The sequence below is a fragment of the Carcharhinus amblyrhynchos genome, unplaced genomic scaffold (genome assembly GCF_965287045.1).
Source record: "Carcharhinus amblyrhynchos unplaced genomic scaffold, sCarAmb.v2.hapA chromosome_144, whole genome shotgun sequence".
In the NCBI taxonomy this organism is placed as follows: Eukaryota; Metazoa; Chordata; class Chondrichthyes; order Carcharhiniformes; family Carcharhinidae; genus Carcharhinus; species Carcharhinus amblyrhynchos.
In genome coordinates this window covers 71330-96010 of record NW_027649884.1, presented here as the reverse complement: position 1 = coordinate 96010, position 24681 = coordinate 71330, and the positions used below count along the sequence as shown (strand labels likewise).

General features: G+C 45.9%; 1 protein-coding gene across 1 annotated transcript in view; it reads left to right on the top strand.

Moving 5' to 3' along the window:
* Positions 1 to 9560: 9560 nt before the first annotated feature.
* Positions 9561 to 24681, top strand: part of LOC145338703 (NACHT, LRR and PYD domains-containing protein 3-like) — a 65097-nt gene continuing 49976 nt past the window's right edge. Inside the window, 4 exon segments of the mRNA XM_080183102.1 lie at positions 9561 to 9693; positions 9797 to 9862; positions 11779 to 13516; positions 17354 to 17440. Coding sequence (XP_080039228.1) covers positions 9588 to 9693; positions 9797 to 9862; positions 11779 to 13516; positions 17354 to 17440 — 1997 coding nt within the window. The 5' untranslated portion in view covers positions 9561 to 9587.

Sequence of the window (24681 nt, the reverse complement as noted above, 5' to 3'; positions counted from 1 at the left end):
ACATTATACTCCATCTGCCAGGCCCTCGCCCACTCACTTAGCCTATCCAAATCTCTCTGCAGACTCTGTGTCCTCCACACAATTTGCTTTTCCGCTCATCTTTGTGTCTTCAGCAAACTTTATTACCCGACACTCAGTCCCCTCCTCCAGATTGTCTGTGTACATGGTAAGTAGCTGAGGTCCCAGCACCGATCCCTGCGGCACTCCACTAGTCACCAACTGCCAATCAGAAAAAGCACCCATTTATTCCAATTCTCTGCTTCCTATTAGACAACGAATCCTCAATCCATGCTAACACCTTACCCCCAACTCCGTGCACCTTAATCTTCTGCAGCAACCTTTTGTGAGGCACCTTATCAAATGTCTTCTGGAAATCTAAAAACACCACATCCACCTGTTCCCCTCTGTCTACAGCACTAGTCACATCTTCATAAAAAAATCCAGTAAATTCGCCAAACACGACTTCCCCTTCATGAATCCGTGCTGTGTCTGCTTGATCGAACCATTCCTTTCCAGTGCAATATATCCAATATATGCACAGTGACAGTAATATGTATCATTCACAGGAGGAACTGCAGCAACTCACCAAAGCTCCTTCAACATTTCCCAATCCATGATCTCTGTCACCCTTGAGCGACAAGGGCAGCAGATATATGGGAAGGCCACTAACTGCAAGTTTCCCTCCAATGGCAGTTCAGGAAAGAAAACAAATTCAAACCTTACCAGCAACTCCCACATCCAGTGAATAATTAAACAAAAATGTTGGTTTTATATTTGGAATTGATAGCCTCTTTTAACAATGGATCTTCATGGATTTGGGGCTAAGTTTGTTACAGGGATAAGGTCAGATATACTTTCACTGAATGTTTCTGTGTTCCCAGAAGGTGTTTGATAACACGGTTCACAGGGGGCTTCAGTTGCTTCTTGTAAAGTGTAACAACATGGATAGAAACTCATTGACAAGTTTAATTTTCTCCATTTGTGTTCACAGATCCAAACCCCACAATCCCTGAGTTCCTGACAAACTGTGATGAATATCAACTGTTCAAATTGACAAAATTCTACCGGGACAGACTAGAGCAGGCGATGGAAGGAGGAGTGGATGGAGTCAGCTTATCGTTAACATACGAGAGGATTTTCAGTGGACAAGAACATGGGGTAAGTGGGAGGGACACAGAATGAATTATTTCAATCAGTGCAAAACTTTCAGGATATATTGACAAATGATGGTGAAAGAACAGGTTCTGTCCAGATAATCTTCGAGTATACAAGGAATCACAAGCTGCACTGATAATGGAGTTATTGACAAATAATATTCCTGTCTGTAAGTCTACACCAGACCCAGGTACCCCGCCCGGGGACAGGAGCTCGGCTGCACTCGCCCCGCCCGGGGACAGGAGCTCGGCTGCACTCGCCCCCCCCGGGGACAGGAGCTCGGCTGCGCTCGCCCCCCCCGGGGACAGGAGCTCGGCTGCACTCGCCCCCCCCCGGGGACAGGAGCTCGGCTGCACTCGCCCCCCCCGGGGACAGGAGCTCGGCTGCACTCGCCCCCCCCGGGGACAGGAGCTCGGCTGCACTCGCCCCCCCCGGGGACAGGAGCTCGGCTGGACTCACCCCCCCCGGGGACAGGAGCTCGGCTGCACTCGCCCCCCCCCGGGGACAGGAGCTCGGCTGCACTCGCCCCCCCCGGGGACAGGAGCTCGGCTGCACTCGCCCCGGGGACAGGAGCTCGGCTGCACTCGCCCCCCCCGGGGACAGGAGCTCGGCTGCACTCACCCCGCCCGGGGACAGGAGCTCGGCTGCACTCGCCCCCCCCCGGGGACAGGAGCTCGGCTGCACTCGCCCCCCCCCGGGGACAGGAGCTCGGCTGCACTCGCCCCCCCCCGGGGACAGGAGCTCGGCTGCACTCGCCCCGCCCGGGGACAGGAGCTCGGCTGCACTCGCCCCCCCCGGGGACAGGAGCTCGGCTGCACTCGCCCCCCCCGGGGACAGGAGCTCGGCTGCACTCGCCCCCCCCCGGGGACAGGGGCTCGGCTGCACTCACCCCCCCCGGGGACAGGAGCTCGGCTGCACTCGCCCCCCCCGGGGACAGGGGCTCGGCTGCACTCGCTCCCCCCGGGGACAGGAGCTCGGCTGCACTCGCCCCCCCCGGGGACAGGAGCTCGGCTGCACTCACCCCCCCCCGGGGACAGGAGCTCGGCTGCACTCGCCCCCCCCGGGGACAGGAGCTCGGCTGCACTCACCCCCCCCCGGGGACAGGAGCTCGGCTGCACTCGCCCCGGGGACAGGAGCTCGGCTGCACTCACCCCGGGGACAGGAGCTCGGCTGCACTCGCCCCCCCCGGGGACAGGAGCTCGGCTGCACTCACCCCGGGGACAGGGGCTCGGCTGCACTCGCCCCCCCCCCGGGGACAGGAGCTCGGCTGCACTCACCCCGGGGGCAGGAGCTCGGCTGCACTCGCCCCCCCCGGGGACAGGAGCTCGGCTGCACTCGCCCCGCAGCTTATTGGGATATTACTGGATACGCAAACTGGAGATCTGGTCTCAAAATCCAGAAATCCACTCGGTACTTGTGTAAACCAGTGTTAAAGGTGCCTTGTGAGATCGGAGCTTTAAACCACCATGGAACATGCTTTGACATTAATATTCGATTTTCGTCAAAGGCCCTTTATAAAGTCATAGAGATTTTCAGCATGTAAACAGGCCCTTCGGCCCAGCTTATCCATGCTGCCCCACTTTTAACCCCAAAGCTAGTTCCAATTGCCCCGTTTGTCCCATATCCCTCCATACCCATCTCGTGTAAGTCCCAATGACTTTTAAAATACAAAGTTGTATCCACCTCTACTACTACCTCTGGAAGCTTGTTCCAGACACACACCATCCTCTGGACCCCTTTGTATCTCTCCCCTCTCACCTTAAACTGTGCGCTCTAGTTTAATCTCCTCTACCTTTTGGAAATGATGTTGACTATCTCGCTGATCTGTGCCCCTCATTATTTTATAGACCTCTATAAGATCACCTCTCAGCCTTCTATGCTCCAGAGGAAAAAAACTCCCAGTCTATCCAGCAGCTCCTTACAACCCGATCCATCAAGTCCAAGTAGCGTCCTAGTAAATATTTTCTGCATTCTTTCTAGTTTAATAATATACTTCCTATAATAGGGTGACTAGAACTGGATACGTTATTCCAAGTGTGGCCTTATCAATGTCTTGTACAACTTGAAGACATCCCAACTCCTGTATTCAATGTTCTGACTAATGAAACCAAGCATGCCGAATGCCTTCTTGACCACTCTGTCCACTTTCAAGGAGCTATGAACTTGTGCCTCTAGATCTCTTCGTTCTGTAACTCTCTCCAATGCCCTATCATTAACTGATTAAGTCCTGTCCTGGTTCAATCTACCAAAATGCATCACCTTGCATTTATCTAAATTAAACTCCATCTGCCATTTGTCAGCCCACTGGCTGTTACAGTGCTAGATAACTGTCTTCACTGTCTGCCATGCCACCAATCTTGATGCTATCTGCAAACTTACTAACCATGCTGACTAAATTCTCATCCAAATCATTAATATGAATGACACATAACAGTACACCCAGCACTGATCCCTGAGGCACATCACTAGTCACAGGCTTCCAGTTTGAAAAACAACCCAATACAACCACCCTCTGTCTTCTGTCATCAAGCCAATTTTGGATCCATTTAGATACCTCACCGTGGATCCCGTTAGATTTAACCTTATGCAGCAACCTACCATGCAATACCTTGTCAAAGACCTTACTAAAGTCCATGTAGACAACATCAACTGCACTTCCCTCATCTACCTTCTTGGTTATCCCTTCAAAAAACTCAATCAAATTTGAGAGACATGATTTTCCATTCACAAAACCATGCTGCCTGTCCTCTATCAGTCATTGCGTCTCTAAATGTCTGTATGTAGATCCTGTCTCTCAAAGTACCTTCCAACAGCTTACTCACTACAGATGTGAGGTTCACCGGCCTGTAGTTCCCAGGCTCTTTCCCTGCAACCCTTCTTAAACAAATGCACAACATTTGCCACCCTTCAATCTTCAGGCATCTTAGCTGTGAGTTTAGCTGAGGAAACCTGCTGTCCTGACTCAAGCTGGCCTGTTTGTGGATCCAGACACACAGAAATGTGTTTGACTACTCATTATCCTCTGAAATGGTCTAGAAAAAGAGGCAAAGCAGCTTAATTTCTCCAATCAAGGATGTCTTGGCAGCACGATTACTGACTGAACTATCCAGGCTGAACTTGTGGCGATTCACTTGTTTATGACAGTGTTGGTAAGACTCAGTGTACTGTCTGTGTTGGAGATGAAGAACCTTCTTCAAACTGAGGAGTGGGTGTGGTGTTGTGTGATGCTATGTCCCTGTGAAATGTGCTAGATTATCAGGTGCAGCATTGCTTATCACCTCAATCTATTCGAGAATAACATCACACATCCATCACTCCACCATTATAATCAAACCAGAGGCCTAACCCTGGCTCAATGAGTTGTGTAGATGAGTGTTATGATGGCCAGAAAGGACATGGGAGATGGTCATTAAATCTCCTGCTGGCTTTTTGAAGTACAAACTTCCTGTTTGAGCGGAGGCTTTAGCCGGACTGCTGGTTCTGGGATTCAGACTTGCTGTAAATCGTGATTGTGGCTCTTCCTTTTGATTTTCAATAAATGGTTTCTGGTGATGGGGAAGTGGATTTGGAGGCTTTCTGCATTGGCGATGAGGACTCGCCTCTGTGGACGACTACATTCGTCAAGTAGCTTCAGTAATGAAAAGGAAATATGTTTGTTTTTGGGAAACCTGAGCCCTATGATAAGAGTGTACAGAGAGCATGCATTACTAATTTCATGTCAGCAACATTGAAGGAGATGAAAAACAAATGTAATATTGTTGAGAGCGTGCGAGGCCCTGACATTCAGTATGATTTAAAAAGTTTGACCTTGCTGCATGTTCCTGACTTAAACTATTGATGAACTAGTAGACCGAGGGAAAAACCTCCATGACCCGAATCCCTCTGTTATACTCCAGAGTTACCACTTCAACACGGCTGAGAAACCTGTCGGGAACCTATCACCCAATTCCTGTCTGGATGATGAAAATTAGCAGAACATTTGTGAGATCTTGCTGCCTCGAGATGAATAGTGGTGATATAGATTGGTCTGCAGCATCAATAATCTAACTAGACCAAAAGAAGCTGTTGGTGTAACTCAGTCTGGATTCACAACAAATAATTCCAATAACCTAATGTGAGAATAAAGCAGACGAGGTGCTCAGGAACTACAAGGGGCATCAGGCAGCAAAGTCATCCAACTGGGGAGAGTGTCATTGTGTAAACAGTCTTTAATAGAGAGGGCTTGTGTAAACCAGGTGTTAAAGGACCCTTTGTGAGATCGGAACTTTAAAAGACCATCAACGAAAGGCAGTGATGACCCTAAGAGTGTTGGGGAACATATGCCAGAGAGTTGCGGATGCCAGACAATAAATGATTACAAGTACTGCCAAAGGGCACAGCCAAGGTGAAATTACAGGAATCGGTAAAACGTGTGCTGCCTAGTGAAGAAACCATGGCCAATACCTGACCGTACCATGCTGCTATTCCTTCTTCCAGAGTCAGAGATATACAAGGGAATCACATCACCACAACAAAGACTGCCCTCATCATTATAGAATTACTGGGAAATGGCTAACCTCGAAGAACAAAAACAGGAACAGGCCTTTCGACCCTCCGAGCCTGCACCGACCATGCTGCCTGACTTAACTAAATCCATCTATGGTTCCAGGGAACCATATCCCTCCGTTCCCATCCTATTCATGTATTTCTCAAGATGTCCCTTAAAGTCACTATCGTATCTGCTTCCACTACCTTCCCCGGCAGTGAGTTCCAGGTACCCACCACCCTCTGTTAAAAAACTTGCCTTGTACATCTCCTTTAAACCTTGCCCCTCGCACCGTAAACCTGTGTCCCCTAGTAACTGACTCTTCACCCTGGGGAAAAAAGCTTCTGATGATCCACTCAGTTCATGCTCCTCATAATCTTGTAAACTTCTATCAGATCATCACTCCAGTGAGAAGAAAGTTTCTCCAACCTTTCCTCATAGCTAATGTCCTTCACACCAGGCAACACCCTGGTAAATCTTTTCTGAACCCTCTCCAAAACCTCCATATCCTTCTGGTAGTGTGGCGACCAGAATTTAACACAATATTCCAACTAAGGTTCTATAACATGATTTGCCAGTTTTTAAACTCAGTGCCCCAGGCGATGAAGGCCAGCGTGCCGTATGCTGCCTTGATTACCTTCTCCATCTGCATTGCCACTTTCAGTGACCTGTGTAACTGTGCACTCAGATCCCTTTGCCTATCAATACTCCGAAGGGTTCTGCCATTTACTGTGTATTTCCTTTCTGTATTAGACATCAAAAACGCATTACCTCACACTTGTCCAATTTAAACTCCATCCGCCATCTCTCCGCCCAAGTCTCCAACTGATCTATATCCCGCTGTATTCTCTGATGTTCCTCATCGCTATCCACAAATCCATCAACCTTTGTCTCGTCAGCAAACTTACTAATCAAACCAGTTACATTTTCCCCCAAATCATTTTTATATATATATATGGCAAAGTTCCCAGCACTGATCTCTGACTACCGCCAGTTGTCACAGCCCTCCTTTCAGAAAGGTACCCTCCCACTGCTAATCCTCTGTCTTTGACTGAGCCAGTTTAATATCCACCTTGCCAGCTCACCTCTGATCCCATGCATCTTCACCTTCTGCACCAGTCTGCTATGAGGGACCTTGTCAAAGGCCTTACTGAAGCCCATAGAGACAACATCCACTGCCCTATCCTCATCAATCATCTTCGTCACTTCCTCAAAAAACTCGATCTAGTTAGTGAGACACGGCCTCCCCTTCACAAGTACGTCCACTTATTTCCAAGTGGGAATAAATCCTGTTTTGAAGATTCCTGTCCAGTAATTTCCCTACCACTGCTGGACATCATAATGGATAGCCATAATGGGCATTTGATACATCCTTAGCTGGTCTCCGTTACAGGAGAACAGACACACAATCAAGCTAACCTGCACATCTTTAGACTGTGGGAGGAAACCGGAGCATCTGGAGGAATCTGGAGTTGAGTCGATGGTTAAAAAGAAAAAGGAGGCTTATGTTCGGATGAGATTGGAGGGCTCAGATAGTGCACTAGAAAGCTTTAGATTGGCTAGGAGGGAGTTGAAGAGTGAGTTGAGAAGGGCTAAAAGAGGACATGAGAAGACTTTGGCTGATAGGATTAAGGAGAATCCTAAGGCATTCTATAGGTATGTCAAGAACAGAAGGTTGGTCAGGGCAAGATTAGGGCCAGTTACAGACAGCAGGGGGAAGTTGTGTGTGGAACCGGAGGAGATTGGAGAAGTATTGAACCAATATTTCTCTTCGGTGTTCACGCAGGGGGACATGAATATAGCTGAGGAGGACATTGGGTTGCAGGGGTGTAAAATAGACAGTATTACGGTTGATAAAGAGGATGTGCTGGAAATTCTTGAGGGGCTGAAAATAGATAAGTCCCCTGGTCCGGATGGGATCTACCCTAGGATTCTCTGGGAGGCTAGAGAGGTGATTGCAGAGCCTCTGGCTCAGATCTTCAGGTCGTCATTGGTCTCTGGTGTAGTCCCGGAGGATTGGAGGATAGCGAATGTTGTCCCATTGTTTAAGAAGGGGAACAGAGACTTTGCCGGGAATTATAGACCGGTGAGTCTTACTTCTGTTGTGGGCAAGGTTTTAGAAAAAATTATTAGGGATAGGATTTATAGTTATTTGGAGTGTAATGAATTGATTAGAAATAGTCAGCATGGTTTTGTAGCGGGTAGGTCGTGCCTTACTAACCTTATTGAGTTTTTTGAGAAGGTGACCAAAGAGGTGGATGGGGGTAAGGCAGTTGACGTGGTATACATGGATTTTAGTAAGGCGTTCGATAAGGTTCACCATGGTAGGCTACTGCAGAAAATGCAGATGTATGGGATTGTGGGTAATCTAGGAAGTTGGATCAGGAATTGGCTATCAGATAGGAGACAGAGGGTGGTGGTGGATGGTAAATATTCATCATGGAGTTCGGTTACGAGTGGTGTGCCTCAGGGATCTGTTTTGGGGCCACTGCTGTTCGTAATTTTTATTAATGATCTGGATGAGGGTATAGTTGGGTGGATTAGTAAATTTGCTGATGACACCAAAGTTGGAGGTGTGGTAGATTGTGAGGAAGGGTGTCATAGTCTGCAGGGAGACTTAGATAGGTTGCAGAGCTGGGCCGAGAGGTGGCGGATGGAATTTAATGCAGAGAAGTGTGAGGTAATTCACTTTGGTAGGAGCAACAGATGTGTCGAGTATAGGGCTAACGGGAGGACTTTGAATAGTGTGGATGAACAGAGGGATCTAGGTGTGTGTGTACATAGATCCCTGAAAGTTGGGAATCAAGTAGATAAGGTTGTCAAGAAGGCGTACGGTGTCTTGGCGTTTATTGGTAGGGGGATTGAATTTAGGAGTCGCAGTGTAATGTTGCAACTGTACACTACTCTAGTGCGGCCGCACTTGGAGTACTGTGTGCAGTTCTGGTCCCCGCATTACAAGAAGGATGTGGAGGCGTTGGAGAGGGTGCAGAGGAGGTTTACTAGGATGTTGCCTGGTATGGTGGGGAGGTCCTATGAGGAGAGACTGAGGGATCTAGGGTTGTTTTCGTTGGAAAGAAGGCGGCTAAGAGGGGATCTTATTGAAACATATAAGATGATTAGAGGTTTAGATAGGGTGGATAGTGATAGCCTTTTTCCTCGGATGGAGAAAGCTAGCACGAGGGGGCATGGCTTTAAATTAAGGGGGGGTAGCTACAGGACGGATGTCAGGGGTAGGTTCTTTACCCAGCGGGTGGTGAGGGATTGGAATGCCCTGCCTGCTGCAGTTGTAAATGCGTCTAGTTTGGGGGCGTTTAAGAGATCTCTGGATAGGTTTATGGACGAAAAGGGATTGGTATAGGCTAGTGGGTCATTGTTTTTGTAACTGGTCGGCGCAACATCGTGGGCCGAAGGGCCTGTTCTGCGCTGTAATGTTCTATGTTCTATGTTCTATGAAACCCACACAGACATGAGGAGAATGTGCAAACTCCACACAGACAGTGAGCTAAGCCAGGAATCGAATACAGGTCCCTGGAGCTGTGAAGCAGCAGCGCTAACCACTGTGTCAATGTGCCGTCCCATCGCATTGGACACTGAAGGACAGACAACTAATCACATGATTTCTAGTTCAGTTGATTCACATTTGTTTATTGTTAATGATTGGAAGGAGATTTCAGGAGAATTTTCAGTCCGTGTTTATTATGAATCAGTCCTCGGCCCAGTGACTGATTTCTGAGCTGAAAACAACTGGGAAATCCCATCACTGAGCAGATCCTTTCCTTCTCATTCTCAGTGTTTATCTTTCACTCTGTGTCTCATTAATCTTCATTATTATTCTTCATAGAAAGTCACTGAACTCGTGGATATGGGAAACCGAGCGGACAGTTCCAAACTTCTCCTCAGTCTGGTGATGGGAAAAGGATCTCGGGCTCGAAGGGTGATGTGGGAATCCTTTGTGAGAATGCGTCACGGAGTCCCAAAGCTGGATAAAATACTGAAAGAAATACAGGAACTTGGTACGGTAAAATCACAGTGAATTCAATTTCCCATTTAAACACTGCCGATATCACTGTAATATTACACAGAGCTGTTTTCATGGAAGATCATTTATTTAAACAGGTGCTGATTCGTTTGATTATATGGACATCGCACGTGGTTTATCTGAATTATCCAGTAACCTGAAAGGTAAGAGAGGAAATGGAGATAATAAACCATTTCACTTCTGAGAATCTGAATGATTGGAGCCTTTTTTAAGAGATTGTGAAAATCTGGCATAGTGAAAATTAAAGACTGGAAATTGGGTGGAGCATGATTCGGTTTTATCATTAATACTCAACCATACATAGTTTCAAATTACAATTCATATCATCTCTCGTTTTTTTCCCAAAATTATGTGACTAATGCATCTTTTCACTTAATCCAGCTGTTAATTGCTATTAATTCTGAAGTCTTGTACACACCCGGTCGAAACCCGGTACTGTGTGAATCTCAGTACAGAGTTCCTGTGTGTCTGGATGTTCTAACTAACAGAAAGAAAAGATTGGGGGTAAATGGGTGTTTTTTTCTGGTTGGCGATCAATGACTAGTGTGCCTCAGGGTTGAGACTGCAATTGTTTATGATTTACAGTGATGATTTTGAGTTGTATGTCAAAATTGGCAGATGACACTAGGGTAAGTAGCAGAGAAAAGTGTGCAGAGGCTGATGAAAGTCTACAATGTAATATAGATAGTGTAAGTGAGTGGGCGAGGCTCTGGCAAATGGAGTACAATATTGATAAATGTGAGGTCACCCATTTTGTTAGGAATAACAGTAAAATGGATTATTATTTAAATGGTAAAAAATTGCAGCAAGCTGCTGTGCAGAGGGACCTGGGTGTCACTGTGCAAGAACTCAAATGTAATTTTGTCCTTCATTGATAGATGGATGGAGTTTAAAAACAGGGAGGCTATGTTGCAGCTGCACCAGGTGCTGGTAGGTTCACACCTGGAGTACTGTGTATAGATTTGGTTTCCTTCCTAGATAAAGATATACTGACACGAGAGGGGGTGCCGTCAGCTCTGTGCCAGAGATCAGTGCGGAGCTGTATAAATTATTACAATGTGCATTTGAATCTGCTTAAAAGTCACTAGCAAGCCCAGCACTGAAATTTCCAGGCCCGTTAGCCTCTCGCCCTGTCACCACCTCACGTCAGGAGTTGTTCACTCCAACGGGATTTTGTAGGGAGCTGGCAAACAGACCCCACTGGAGTGAAGGGGATGACATCAAAGCCCCTAGGAGGGTGGAGGTGGCTGGGGTACCCTGGGCATTGCCAGCCTGGGCCCCTGGCACTGCCAAAGGGGCAGAGTCCTAATGTCCAGGACACCTTGGCACTGTCTACTGGGTATTGAGCAGTGCCAAGAGTTCAGGACCTAATGGGGATCTGGCCTGTGGGAGTGAGGGTGGGGAGTCCCGCTTCCACTCTGCATTCTGTCTGAGTGACAGAGGGAGGGAGGACAGCGATTGGGGCTGGCCATCAGGGTGGGGAGAGGGGACCAGCCTGCTGGGGGGTGTGAAACCTATGTCGGGGTGGGGGATGGGCCGGGACTGTGTGGGGGTGGAGGGTAATGATGGCCTGGGTGTGTTCATGGGGCTAACGACCAGGGTGCCGGCAGTGTGGGGTCACTACGCATGTGCCGATCTTTGTGCTGACACATCGCACACACAGTAGCCGCTCAGCGCGATGCTGCCGGTCTCTCCAACCGGAATAGGCTCTGTTCACTGATCTTCCATCTGATTCACACTCGTCCACTCTGCTGTGCACAGATTGTGGGAGATTCATTCTGAAACTCCCGCTGAAAAGTCCAGCATGATTTACTCCAGTTTTTACACACATTCGACATTTAGATTCCTGTTTGGGAGAATCACCCCCAACATGTTATAGAAATATTGGAATTAAATGACAATCTGAAACTTTGTAGAAATTAATCATTGTCAAATGAGGTTTCCAATTAACTCAATTTTATATCCTACTCAAACCTTGACTGACTGTAAAATAAATCCCTCAAATCAGCAAAGACAGTGTCTTAATGTAACTAACATTTTCTCTCTGTTCTGATTGAAGATCTCCAACAGAAACACAAGGAGACACTCCGGGTACAAACTGAAACTCTGAGAGTGAACACTATCCTCATAAAGGAGAAGGTTAAGATTTTCCAGCTGGTTGATCGATACGCTGAGCTAACGGTTATTTCCCATGTTCGAGATCGGACACTTGTCGAACATGAACTGCTGGCAAGAGGCCGAGACCATGAAGAATGGAGAGAGAAACATCTCCGGAGAGAACTGGAAAAAATCCGAACTGATCAATTGTTCCAGAGCAGCTTTTCCCAGAGAAAATCCAAATCTGGGAATTCAGCAGCAGTGAGCGGAGTCCCGGGAATTGGAAAAACAACAATGGTACAAAAGATTGTTTATGACTGGGCCACTGGGAAAATATACCCACACTTTCAATTTGTCTTCAGTTTTAAATTCCGGGATTTGAACGCTATTAACTGTCGAATAAACCTGAGGAATCTGATACTGTTTTTCTATCCTTACTTTGGGAATATCCTGGGAGAGATCTGGAAGAACCCAGAGGGATTGCTGTTTATATTCGATGGTTTGGATGAATTCAAGGACACGATTGATTTTGCCGACAATCGGAGAAATACAGAACCTCAGTCCATGTGCACAGATCCTGAATTCCGGTGTAAAGTGTCTGACATTGTGTACAGTTTAATACAACACAAGCTGCTCCCAGGATGTTCAGTGCTAGTGACCAGCCGCCCCACTGCATTACATTTATTAGAAAAGGCTGAGATCAGTGTCTGGGCTGAAATCCTGGGATTTGTTGGTGATGAACGGAAGGAATATTTCAACAAGTTTTTTGAAGATCAGGCGGTGGCAGCAGCTGTTTTCAAACACGTGGAGGAGAACGAGATCCTGTACACCATGTGTTACAACCCTTCCTACTGCTGGATCCTCGCTCTGTCACTGGGTCCCTTCTTTACACAAAGAGACAGGAAACAGCAGCAAGTTCCCAAGACCATCACCCAACTATATTCCTACTATATTTACAACATTCTGAAAAACCATAGCCGAGAGATTGAAAACCCCCGTGATGTGTTACTGAAGCTTGGTGAGATGGCCTACACAGGAGTCTCCCAGAAGAAGATTGTGTTTGGAAATGCAGATTTGATTGAGTACAATCTACAACCTTCCCAGTTCCTGTCTGGGTTCCTGATGGAACTTTTAGAGAGAGATGATTCTGCCCAGTGTGTGGTTTATACATTCCCACACCTCACCATCCAAGAGTTTGTATCTGCCCTCGCACAATTCCTGACTCCAGATCCCGGGGAGATCGGGAAACTCCTCAGTGAAGCCCACAGTGAGGCAGATGGGCGATTTGAGATATTTCTCCGTTTTGTTGCTGGTCTCTCCTCCCCACAGTCAGCTCGACCCCTGGAGGAGTTTCTGGGTAAATTTCTTCATCAAACAACCTGCTGAGTGATTGACTGGGTGAAGGAGAAGGTTGAAGGGCAGATTGGAGACACACAGACTGAAACTGGGAAAAGGAACCTCCTGAACACATTCCACTACCTGTTTGAGTCTCAGAATAAAGCACTGGCTCAGAACACGGTGAGATCTGTGAAAACACTTTCATTTAATGCATTGGGACTGACCCCGATTGACTGTGCAGTCCTGTCTCATGTCATTGGACTCTGTGATACAATAAAACACCTGGATCTACAGGGATGCTTCATTCGGTGTGAAGGGATCCAGCGGCTGGGACCCGTTCTGCACAAGTGTCAGGAGTTGAGGTAACTGTTTGTTTGGTCTCATAGCAAATATTTTCATTGTTGAAAAACCATTTCCTTTGTTCTAATAAAACAGAGACATGTTCAGTTAAGGAAGTCGAGAGAGAAACAATGTCCAATGGTCACAGAGAAAGTGTGGGAGAATGGTGCAGAGTAATAATGCTCATTTCAGAGCAGCTGCAGACATGATGGGCCGATTGGCCTCATTCTGAACCTGTAATAAATCTATGATTCTCTGATAAAACTACATCATTTCAAGAAGGCAGATTCTCGTGGATAAATAGACATGGGCAGTAAATGTTGGCAAAACCAGCGATGATCACATTCCTTGAGTGAATGAAAGCATTATTGGGATACATTTTAAATAATTAGAGGTGTAAAGGCCTCCCTACAAAATTTAAAAATAAATATTTCACTCTCCCAACAAAAACCATCTGATTCTGTATGATGCTAGAAAAATAATTGTTTCTGTGTTCAGTACAGCTTACAGTTTGTGGCTAATTATTATCAGGATTATTTTTCTATACGCTGCCTCTCTTATGTATTATAGTTGGTGTGTGTTATATCGGACAGTGTCCCTTTATAATTCATGTGATCACCGGTGACATCAGTCAGGGTTGAAGTGGAAGTTCAGTCTTGTATTAAACTTTACAGTGGGCAGTTATGTAAAAACCTCCCTGTTCGGTTACAGCAGCCCACCAGTTTTCTCTTTCACTGCAGCCTCATAAAACCTGAACCACTCACTGTGTTTAAAAATAGTTTTTTTCACACTGTATTTGCATCTTTTGCAAATCAATTTAAATCATGTTGTTGATCCTTGTCCAAACAGCAAATGTTGATTTGCTACCTGCTCTGTCCAGCACCATCACTATTTTGAACATTTCAAATCTCCTCTTAGCATTCTTCCTTCCAAGGAGAACAACCTCTCCAATCGATCCTCGTGACTTAAGTTTCACATCCTTGTAGCCAATCTTGTAAATATCTTCAGCACTCTCTCCAATGTGTTCTAAGCCTTCCTAAAGTATGACACTGTGCAGTGAGATCTTTTTTCAGATTTGGTACAGCCTCCTTGCTCTTGTACTCGATGCCCCTATTGACAATGTTATGATCCCAGCTGATGTCTGGACAGTCAGGTCTAAGAGCAGAACACCGGCTTAGTAAATCGTGACTTTTATTTATTGTTTAGAAATGTAGATGAACAGAATAACAAGGCAGTTGATTAACTTTTAACAAAAGACTAAAACCTTTGTAAAGAAAAAACTACAGTGCCCCACTACTTCACCCCATCTAACTTCACAGATGTCTGCAGATCTGTAAGGATGACACGAGTTACAGAATAGATCTTATGCTTTAATGTTCTCAGTAAGTACACAGTCAGTGTAAACCAACAAGCCACCCGTGGTCAGATACACCATCTCTGAAACCAAGTGACAGACGCCGCCCAAAGTAACTGCAGTGGATTCTTCTTCAAATCCCCCCCAAATGTTTGTAACAATGTGAGAAAACTCATCTCACTGGGACTCTTCCTTCTGCTCCAGAAACTCCACTCCAGGGGAAAAACAGCCTTTGGAATCCTTTCCCAATCAACACTTCCTCTCAGATGCCTTCACCAAGGATCCCCCTCCAATATTTCAATGTTTCCTTTCAGTATTCCTCCATACTCAGCCAGGCCAGCAGTACACAGCTCCCCTTGGCTGTATGAAGGTGTCACCAACTTTAGGATTATATCAGATGTCTGGATACTCGTGAGCAAACTTTACCATGTCCACATTTAGCAGCTCTGTCTGTAACTGGGAGCCTCTCTCTGCTCCTCTCTTTAACTTTGGGAGCAGTAGCTTGTTCAGGTTCAGGTTTTATTGTCACTTTGACTTCTATCTTCCTGACACTCCTCTTTTCCTTCTTGGTTTCTGATGGTGATTTAAATTTTGGGTTCTGCTTTCTGAATCCCTGCATTGCCCTGCCTCTCCTGGCAGCCTCTGTAAACACCGTCTTGTTTCTTGGGTTAACTGGTTACAACTGAAACTCAGTGTTTCTATCATTCACTGTGGGCCTCTGAATATAAACAACCATTTTCTTAACCTCGATAACTCTTACAGTATTGTAACCCTTAAATTAAAATGCAGGGACAGTTTAAAGTGAAACCAGGCAGGCAGCTTTGTTTAACATGAAGTGAAATTAAAGTTTTGGCCCTTTCTGAGCTCACAAGCACAGAAACACAAATTAAACTTAAACTCAGGGATTATTATCTGATACCCACAAACATAAACTATTTCATAACAGTAAATCCCAAGATGCTGTATTCTTTATTAACTGCTACCTACACTTACCCTGCTAACAGCAATGATCGATGTACATATACGTCCAGTCCCTCTGATCCTGCAATCCGTTAACAATTCTACCGATTATTTTATATTGCTTCCTCATGTACGTGTTTCCTGAAAGTATCACCTCACACGTGTCTGCATTGAATTTAATCTGCCTCCTATCTGTACACTCCACCATGGTCTGTTTTTCAGTCCCAAGCTCCCCTCCTCACAGTTTCCGATGCCTCAAAGATTTCTGTGACTAACAAACTTTGAAATTTTCCTCAAGACTGTAAACACCGAGATGATTCATATATATCAGGGAAAAGCAGGAATCCCAATACTGACCGCTAGGATTCTCCACTACAGACATCCTCCAGCCTGGAAAATATCCATTACTCTTTATTCATCCAATTTTGTATCCACATTAATACTTTCCCATTTATTTAATGAGCTTATGTCACAAGTCTGTTGTGTCACTGCATCAGATGATTTTTGAATATCCGTGTACACCACATCAACAGCAGAACCATCATTGACCCTTTCTGTTGCTTCCTCCAATTCACAGCAATATAAAGCCAGTGGCAAACAGCATTTTTTGTTTACCAACCAATGGATTTAGTTTTCCTCTATGTCACTATTAGATTCACCATTTCCCTTTTGAACTCAGTGTGGGCCGCCTCAGAGTAGTTAAATGATTAACTGACCCTCTGACAATCAGCTAAGTTTAACAGGACTGCTCCAGGCTGGAGCCACAGACTTGACTAAATTAGATAGACCCACTCTTTTAGGTTGTGGTTCCTGGCTCCTGGCCCTCCCTTCATCCACTCCAACAAACTGAGATAGATGATACAATGTCAATAGTTAAGAGGCACTAAGAGGGATCCACTCTCACAGCTTTACCATTTAACTCTCAGTAAAATCTACAATTCTCATAAAATCCTGGATTTCTGTAACAGCAGAAATGATTTGAATTTCCGGAAACGTAGCAGGGTCAGTGAGATTCAGGAGGGTAATTCTGATGATCAGGAAATGAGACCAGAATGTGGGACATGTTTAAAATTACTTTCTTGTTCACAGGATATGGGCATCGCCTCCTCTAGGGGCCATTAGCAGTGGGAAATAAATGCTGGTCTAGCCATCGACACCCATATCCCGTGGACAATTAAACAAAATATATATTTTGAGAGATGTAGAAGTGGTTTCCCCCAGTAGGCAAACCAGTGAGAGTGAATTGTTCATCATTTTTCAATGCTGACTGTTGCCTTTTCCATTCAACAGAAAGGGTTTGATATTATTTATTATTGTCACATTTATTAGTGCCCAAGCTTACCGTACAAAGAGAAGGAAAGGAAAGAGTCCAGAATGTAGTGTTACAGTCACAGCTAGGGTGTAGAGAAAGATCAACTTGGGTGAGGTATCGTAACTTAAGTCAGTTCACCATTGGTGCTAAGTTTCTGACACAAAAATAGACCCAGCTATTTCTCCTGCTGAACATTAATCTGAATTTAGCGTGTTTTTCACTTTCTCCATTCAGTCTGGGTGCCAATGAAGTGGGAGATTCAGGAGTGAAAGTATTGTCTGCGGCTCTGAAGAATCCAGAATGTAAAATACAGAAACTGCAGTAAGTATCAGACTGTGTGAGATTGTGTTAATAATCAGTGAATGTATAGCACTGTAAATTATTATCAGTGTCAGTAATAGTGTCATTAATAACCATTCCACATCATTCCTGTCAGTATTTGTGTTAAACACCACGGATTCACTCTGATTCCTGAAATCTTTCTCTCTCTGATCTCCAGTTTGGAGAGTAACAGCCTCAGATATTCTCACCTCTGCTCTCAGTACAAACCAGTCAGTGATGTGTCTGAACCTGAGTTACAATAAACTGCGAGATTCAGGAGTGAAAGATGTAACTAATCATTTATAATTATTCTCAAAACCATTCATGAGAATAAAAAAGATGGACAAAAAAATTAAATGTTTATAGAATTACCAGATATGGCTGGTCATATGTTTAATTTAGTTTAATTTGTCATTCAGATTATAGATGTTTCTGTCTGTCAGCTTCTCAGTTTAATTAAACATAGAAAACTGCTGTATATCGGTAAGGCAGATTACAAACTACATGGAATTCTGATGAGTTTTATCCCGAGGGATCCACTCTCAAATTTATATTAAACGGAGCTTAAGGAGCATCTTAAAAGAGAATGCAGAGATGGAGGTGGGGAGGGTTATGAAGAGAATTCCAGAGCTTACAGCCCAGCAGTTCAAGGCACAGCTCAGCTGGCAATGGCAATAATCCCAGTGCAGAATAGTCTGAATCATCTCCCTATTAATAATGGACATTGGTTTTAATAACATAAATAGAGATACTAAATATACCATTGCTATCAGTATTCCTGTTATTAAAAACACTGTTCACTATTAGTAAACACATAATAAGCTTAGGAGCAAAGTTGGAGACCATGAAATAAAAGAGACAAAGGCAGCCTGGATATGAAGTTATCTGAGTGTCGCTGAACAGAGACTGATAGCCAAGTTCCACACACATGAGGACGGTCTCAACAGGGATCTTGGGTTCATGTCGCACTATCTGTAACCCCCGTGACTTGCCTGGGTTTGCAAAACCTCACTTACTGTACTGTCTGGAGACAATACACATCTCTTTAACCTGTGCTCAATGCTCCTTCCACTCACATTGTCAGCCACTTTAGGACTTGAACAGCAGGTTAGGTGTAAGGATTTGCATTCTGGTCAGTAATCTGTAAACTGTCTGTGCTGTTATATGCTCTGTCTGAGGCCAGAACTCTCCATTCGCCTGACGTACAGGGAAACCTCAAAAGCTTGTGAGTTTACTATCAAATAAATCAGTTGGACTAAAACCTGGTGTTGTCAGACTTCTTACTGTGTTTACCCCAGTCCAACGCCGGCATCTCCACATCCTGACAGGAAACAGGCAGGAGAGGTGAACTGTACCTTTTCATTTATAGGAAGCTGACAGTGGGCTTTCCCCAGCAACCAGTACTGTGTTACTATGATTCATTTTCTTTACATATATCACCAAATGAGAATTGGCTTTATCTAAAAATGAGATGTGAACCTGGTGAAGCTCCAGCACATGGCCACCAGACCACAGAGCGGATGTAGCATATGATAGACCGAGCTCCATCACACCAAAACCAATGGATCAGATTAGAGATTTCCTGTCTTACCGTATCCAGTCAGAAATAGAGTTAGACATGCCACAAATGTTGGACATGCCGTTTACATTAGGCGACCCAGTGGCACAGTGGTTAACGCTGCTGCCTCACAACGCCAGGGACCAGGGTTCAATTCCAGCCTTGGGTGACATCATGTGTAGAGTTTGCACGTACTCCCAGTGTCTGTGCGGGTTTCCTCTGGGTTCTCCAATTTTCTCCCACTGTCCAGAGATCTGCAAGTTCGGTTGATTGGCTATGCTAAGTTGTCCTAAGTGTCTCAGGGTGTGTAGATTAGGGGGATTAATGGGTCATATATGTGGAATTACAGAGACAGGGCCTGGGTATGATATTCTTTCAAAGAATTGGTGAAGACTCGATGGGCCAAAGGGCCTCCTACACTGTGGGAATTATATGATTCTGTAAACATACCACAAGAATTCCATCATTACTGATGAGGGAACCCAGAGCATCAGTGCCACCTTCAGCCAGAAGTGCTGAGTAGAATGATTAATCTCAGCCTCCTCCTGAGGTCCCCAGCATTACAGATATCAGTTTGATTCACTGTATGTGAGGTAAAGAAATGACTGAAGGCTCTGTGTACTGTAAAATCTGCCAGCCTGGCAGTACCCCAGCAATGGTACTGAAGAATTGTGTTCCATAACTAACCATTCCCCGAGCCAAGCTGTTCCAGTACAGCTACAACACTGGATCTACCGGACAATGGGGAAAAAAGCAGGACAAATCCAATCTGGTGAATTACTACTCCATCAGTCTGCTCTTGATCAACAGAAAATGTGGAATCCTTCCAATGCCTCATGATCATCACTGCAGGAGTTAGAACATAGAACATTACAGCGCAGAACAGGCCCTTCGGCCCACGATGTTGCGCCGACCAGTTAAAAAACAATGACCCTCTAACCTAAACCAATCCCTTTTCGTCCATAAACATATCCACGGATCTCTTAAACACCCCCAAACTAGGCGCATTTACAGCGTTCCTCAGGGTGATGTCCGAAGCCCAACCACCTTCAATTGCTTTATCAATGACCTTCCTTCCATTATAAGGTCAGAGAGAGGATGCTCACTAATGATTGTACAATGTTCAGTACTGTTCACAATTCCTCAGATACTGAAGCAGTCCATATCCATAAACAGCAAGACCTGAACAAAACAGAAAATGCTGGAAAATCCCAGCATCCTGACAGCTTCTGTGGAGAGAGAACAGTGAACCCTTCGAATCTGGATGACTCTTCAACAGATCTAATGTCTAAAGGTCTGAAGAACATTCAGGCTTAATCTGATAAATGGCAAGTAATGTTTCACTACACAAATGCCAGGGAAGGACCATCTCCAACAGAAGACAATCTAACCACATTCCCTTTACATTGAATGGCAGCACCATCACTGAATCCTCGACCAGCAACATCCTGAGTGGTGGGGGCCACACTGGGACCATTGAACAGACACTGAACTGTAAACACTGTGGCTCCAAGGGTAGATCACAGCCTGGGAATTCAGAGATGAGGAACTCACCTCCTGTCTCCCAAATTTTTGCCCAAGGCACAAGTCAGCAGTGTGATGGAATCTGCTCGTCTTGCTGGATTGATGCAGCTTCAGAAGCTCATCCGGGGAAAAGGAGCCACTGGATCAGCTGGCCATTCACCAAATTAAACATTGACTGTCTCTACCACTGACACACAGTGGCAGGATTTTACCACATACAAGGTGGAATGGAGCAGCTCACCAAGGTTCCTGAGACAGCATCATCCAAACAGGCACTATCCATCACTGAGATGGGCAAGGATATCAGAAGGATGGAACACCAACCAGCTTCAGATTTCTTTCCAAACCACACACCATTCTGACTTGGAATATATTGCTTTTCCATCACTGATGTGGGATCAGAATCCCAGATGTCCCTTCCTAACGGTTTTACAAAGAACAACACAGCACGGGAAACAGGCCCTTCGGCCCAACGAGCCCGCACTGCCATCTTAACGATATATTTTTCCTACACCTCCCTTGACCCGTGTCTATGCTTATGGTACCCCCATTGGAAACCAGATTCAGGGGAGAATAATTTAGGGACAATTTGTTACACCAATCAGCCTAAGAGCACATCTTTGGGGTGTGGGAGGAAACTGGAGCACCCGGAGGAAACCCACGCAACCACGGAGAATGCACAAACTCCCACAGACACCGACCCAAATCCATGTATCTGCACAGCAATCAGTGATAGTCACTGAACTGTCATGCTGCCCATCTGCTGGTCCAGTTTGAAGCACACACAAACGATGTGAAGTACTAGGCCACTCTCGAAACATCCAAGAGCAGCCCACGCACGACCCACCATGTGCATGCCCCTCGGTAGACAACAAGGTGGAGCGACACCTGTGGAGTAAAAGAGACAAAACATCAACACATGTAGCATTAGATTTCCAGTAACGTCCCAAGGCTCTGATCCTTATTTAAAATTGTCTCCTATAACCCTCCATCCCTGTGTCACTCATGTGCCTATCTAAGTAAACCTTAAACAAGTCCAGCGTGCCTGCCTCCACCACCTTACTTGGTAGTGCGTTTCATACCCCCACGACCCTCTGTGTGAAAAACCTCCCTCTAATATCCAAATTATACCTCTCCCCCATCACCCTAAGCTCGTGGCCCCTCGTGATATTGTCTCCAATCTGGGAAAAAGCCTGCCAGATTTTGTACCAGATGCTGTACAGAATTTAAGAAGGTGGCTCACCACCTCCTTCTCAAGGGCAATTGGGGATGGGCTGTAAGTGTTTGCATTGCCCGTGATACCATCATCCCCTGAAATAATTAATAAAGACCAGCTCTACCCTCTGAAGGGATGGGTAATTGTGTCTGTGTGTAACCCAAACACCGTCACAGAGGAGAGAGAAAACAGCTGCTACAGAACAAATTGTGTGACCATTGCACAGGCCAGAGGAATTCTAAAGATAGATCTGGTGGAACTATTCAATATACCCAGCGAGGGTCTCAATGTCCTGGTGTTGTGCTGTGTTCTATACAACCTGGAGTTAGAGTGGAGAAGCTTTGAACAAAGTGTGATGCAATACAATATTGACCAGATGCTTCATGATGAGGAACCCCATGGACCACAGGCCAGGGACATGGGATATGTGTCAGGGAGGATGGAGATTCAGTAATACAGACATGTTTTCCATGGACCTTAACTCACACAGCCATTCAGTGTAATAAATCTTCCACCATCTCCAGCACTGTTACTGTTTCTGTGAATGTTTTATAATTTCCCTGGAGCCGTCACTACGTGAAACAAAGACACTGGAATTGTATTGAGCTCATTCAGTGCTGTATTTCCCATCTCACATTCCCAGTGAACTGTTAAAGACCCAGTAATATGGTGAAGGATTTATTTAGTGGTGTTCCATCTCTGAATTTACTGAAAATACAAACATAACAAAGTGACCGGTAACAACAAAGTAAAACCCTGTGAAACCCAAGGCAGCAACTCCACCATGACAACCACCCCCATCCCTGCACTTTCCCCTGAGCTACAGGCAGGATCTTTATCTCTCTCCTCTGGGAATTTCGATGACTGTGGCCTTTGTCCTCAGATTTCCTGAGTCCTGGAAGGATCCGACTGACTGTGAATCCTCTGCACAGATACTGGAGTTGTCTCCGTGATCACAGCTTCATGAGGTGTTTCTGTTACAGTCGGAGCAGAAGAGGACCCACTGCCCACACCAGGGGCATCCTGAGAGGAGCTCCCAAATGCTGCAGGCAGCCGCTCCTCTATCCATTCAGGACAAACTGGACCCTCCCTGTTCAGCTGGGAAGTCCTGACAGTGACTCCAGGCACATTTTCCCATCCCTCCCACAGCCCGTGTCCCACAGAGCTCCTGGAGGTGGTGAGAACATGCAGCTCATGTGTATTTGCTGTGGGTGATATGCTGGATGTGACTCTCCATGAAGGTCACCAATCTCTCTGTGGAGGATGTTATTTGTGTTCATACCTGAGACATGGTAACACTGCTGGTCTGGATTGACTCCTCCATCCTTTGTGTATGGATACACACAGCCTTTGGAAACTCCACCGGATGTTAAAATACCTTACACTGCAGCTCCAGTATCTGCTGCATTGTTAAAGATTCCAGTCACATTTCACCTTCCACAAGCTGGCTCTGCCCTCTCCCCTCAAGAGTGTGAGTGAACTCAGCTATTGCTGCCTCCATCAGCTGCTCAGGTTTGTGTGTGCTGTCCTGTGCTGCCAGATTGTAACCCCTTTGCTACTCGTGTGAGACAGTATCTGCTCTGGCGGATGTTATGGGGAATAATATGACAATCCATCCTCTGACAATCCCTCCTCATCTTCAGAGCTGCACACCCGTCTCCCGCTCACCACAGCTGTTGATTTGTGAGAGAGTGAAGATTGTTAGAGGGTAATGCACATCCCAACATCTCCTGGAGACTGTTCCTAACCCAGAGCTCCATCTGACCAATGGTGAACACACAAACACCAAGTTTTGGACTCAGCAGCAGAGCCCCTCCTGTGCCCATCACTCACTCACTCACTCTCTCTGGATCCACAACCCATCTCACCATCAGTGATTGCCCACCCAGCCTCCAGGTCTCCCAGTTCCAGTACTTCATCTTCCATTGACATAAGGATAACACAATCCAGACACTCTCACTCTTGGCTCCTTCTCTGACGCTCTGTGCCCTCTTCTACAAGCACATAAATTTCCATTGTTACTCACCCATCAAAGACACACACAAGCCTATGGTGCTGCCAGACTGCCCATCATGGGCCCACCAGGATGGTCACTCAGTGTGGGCAGTACAGCAGTCATCTCTGACTGACCGGAACCCTTCACAGAGAGGCTGACATGTTCCTGAAGATTGATGCTGCTGTTTGGACATTGCCAGTGTCTGGGTGGAGATGTTCTTTCCACAATTTCTCTTCCATCCTTATTCACATATCAGCCTGTAAGTTTAACGCTCACCTTGTCAGAACATATCAGGTTATTGATCCTTTTGCCTCACTGCAGCCACGTGCTGCCTGCTCTGGCCCTCGGCAGTTTCTATCCAGACTTGCTTGGGTTGATGTGACAGGTCTCCTCCTCCAGTCCTGAGGGAACAGAACCTCCCTCCGAACCGATATAGCCTTGAGAATTTCCAGGGAAGTGTCAGTGAATTGGGTTTAATCTGCCTTCTGCCATTTCAGTCCTTTGTTCATTAACCAGGGCTCCCTCACTGCTCCCTTCAGAGCCTTTAAAAGTGCTGCTGGCTGCCTTTAAATCTGGTGCCAGCTTTGCCTGAATGGGATCTTCCCCTGCAGCCAGTGGTTAAGCTCTGGAATACACAGGGTTTTGGGGGAAGGTGGGGGAATGACACTTAGTGAGTTGCTCATTCGGAGAGTCAGTGCAGACACAATGGGCCGAGTGGCCTCCTTCTGCTCTGTAACAATTCTGTGATTCTGCCTGAGTGGACGGATTCCCCTAACCTGTCAGATATTAATGTGTCCGTTCTGGTTCTGTGTGGAGTTGGTTAGTTCAGTTGGTTTGGTGTCTGGAGTGTGATGTGGAATGATGCTAATGTTGAGGGTTTGGTCCTCGTACCGGCTGTGGGGTTCATGGAGTCCCAACTCCTCCCATTGCCCCACGTTTACTAAGTT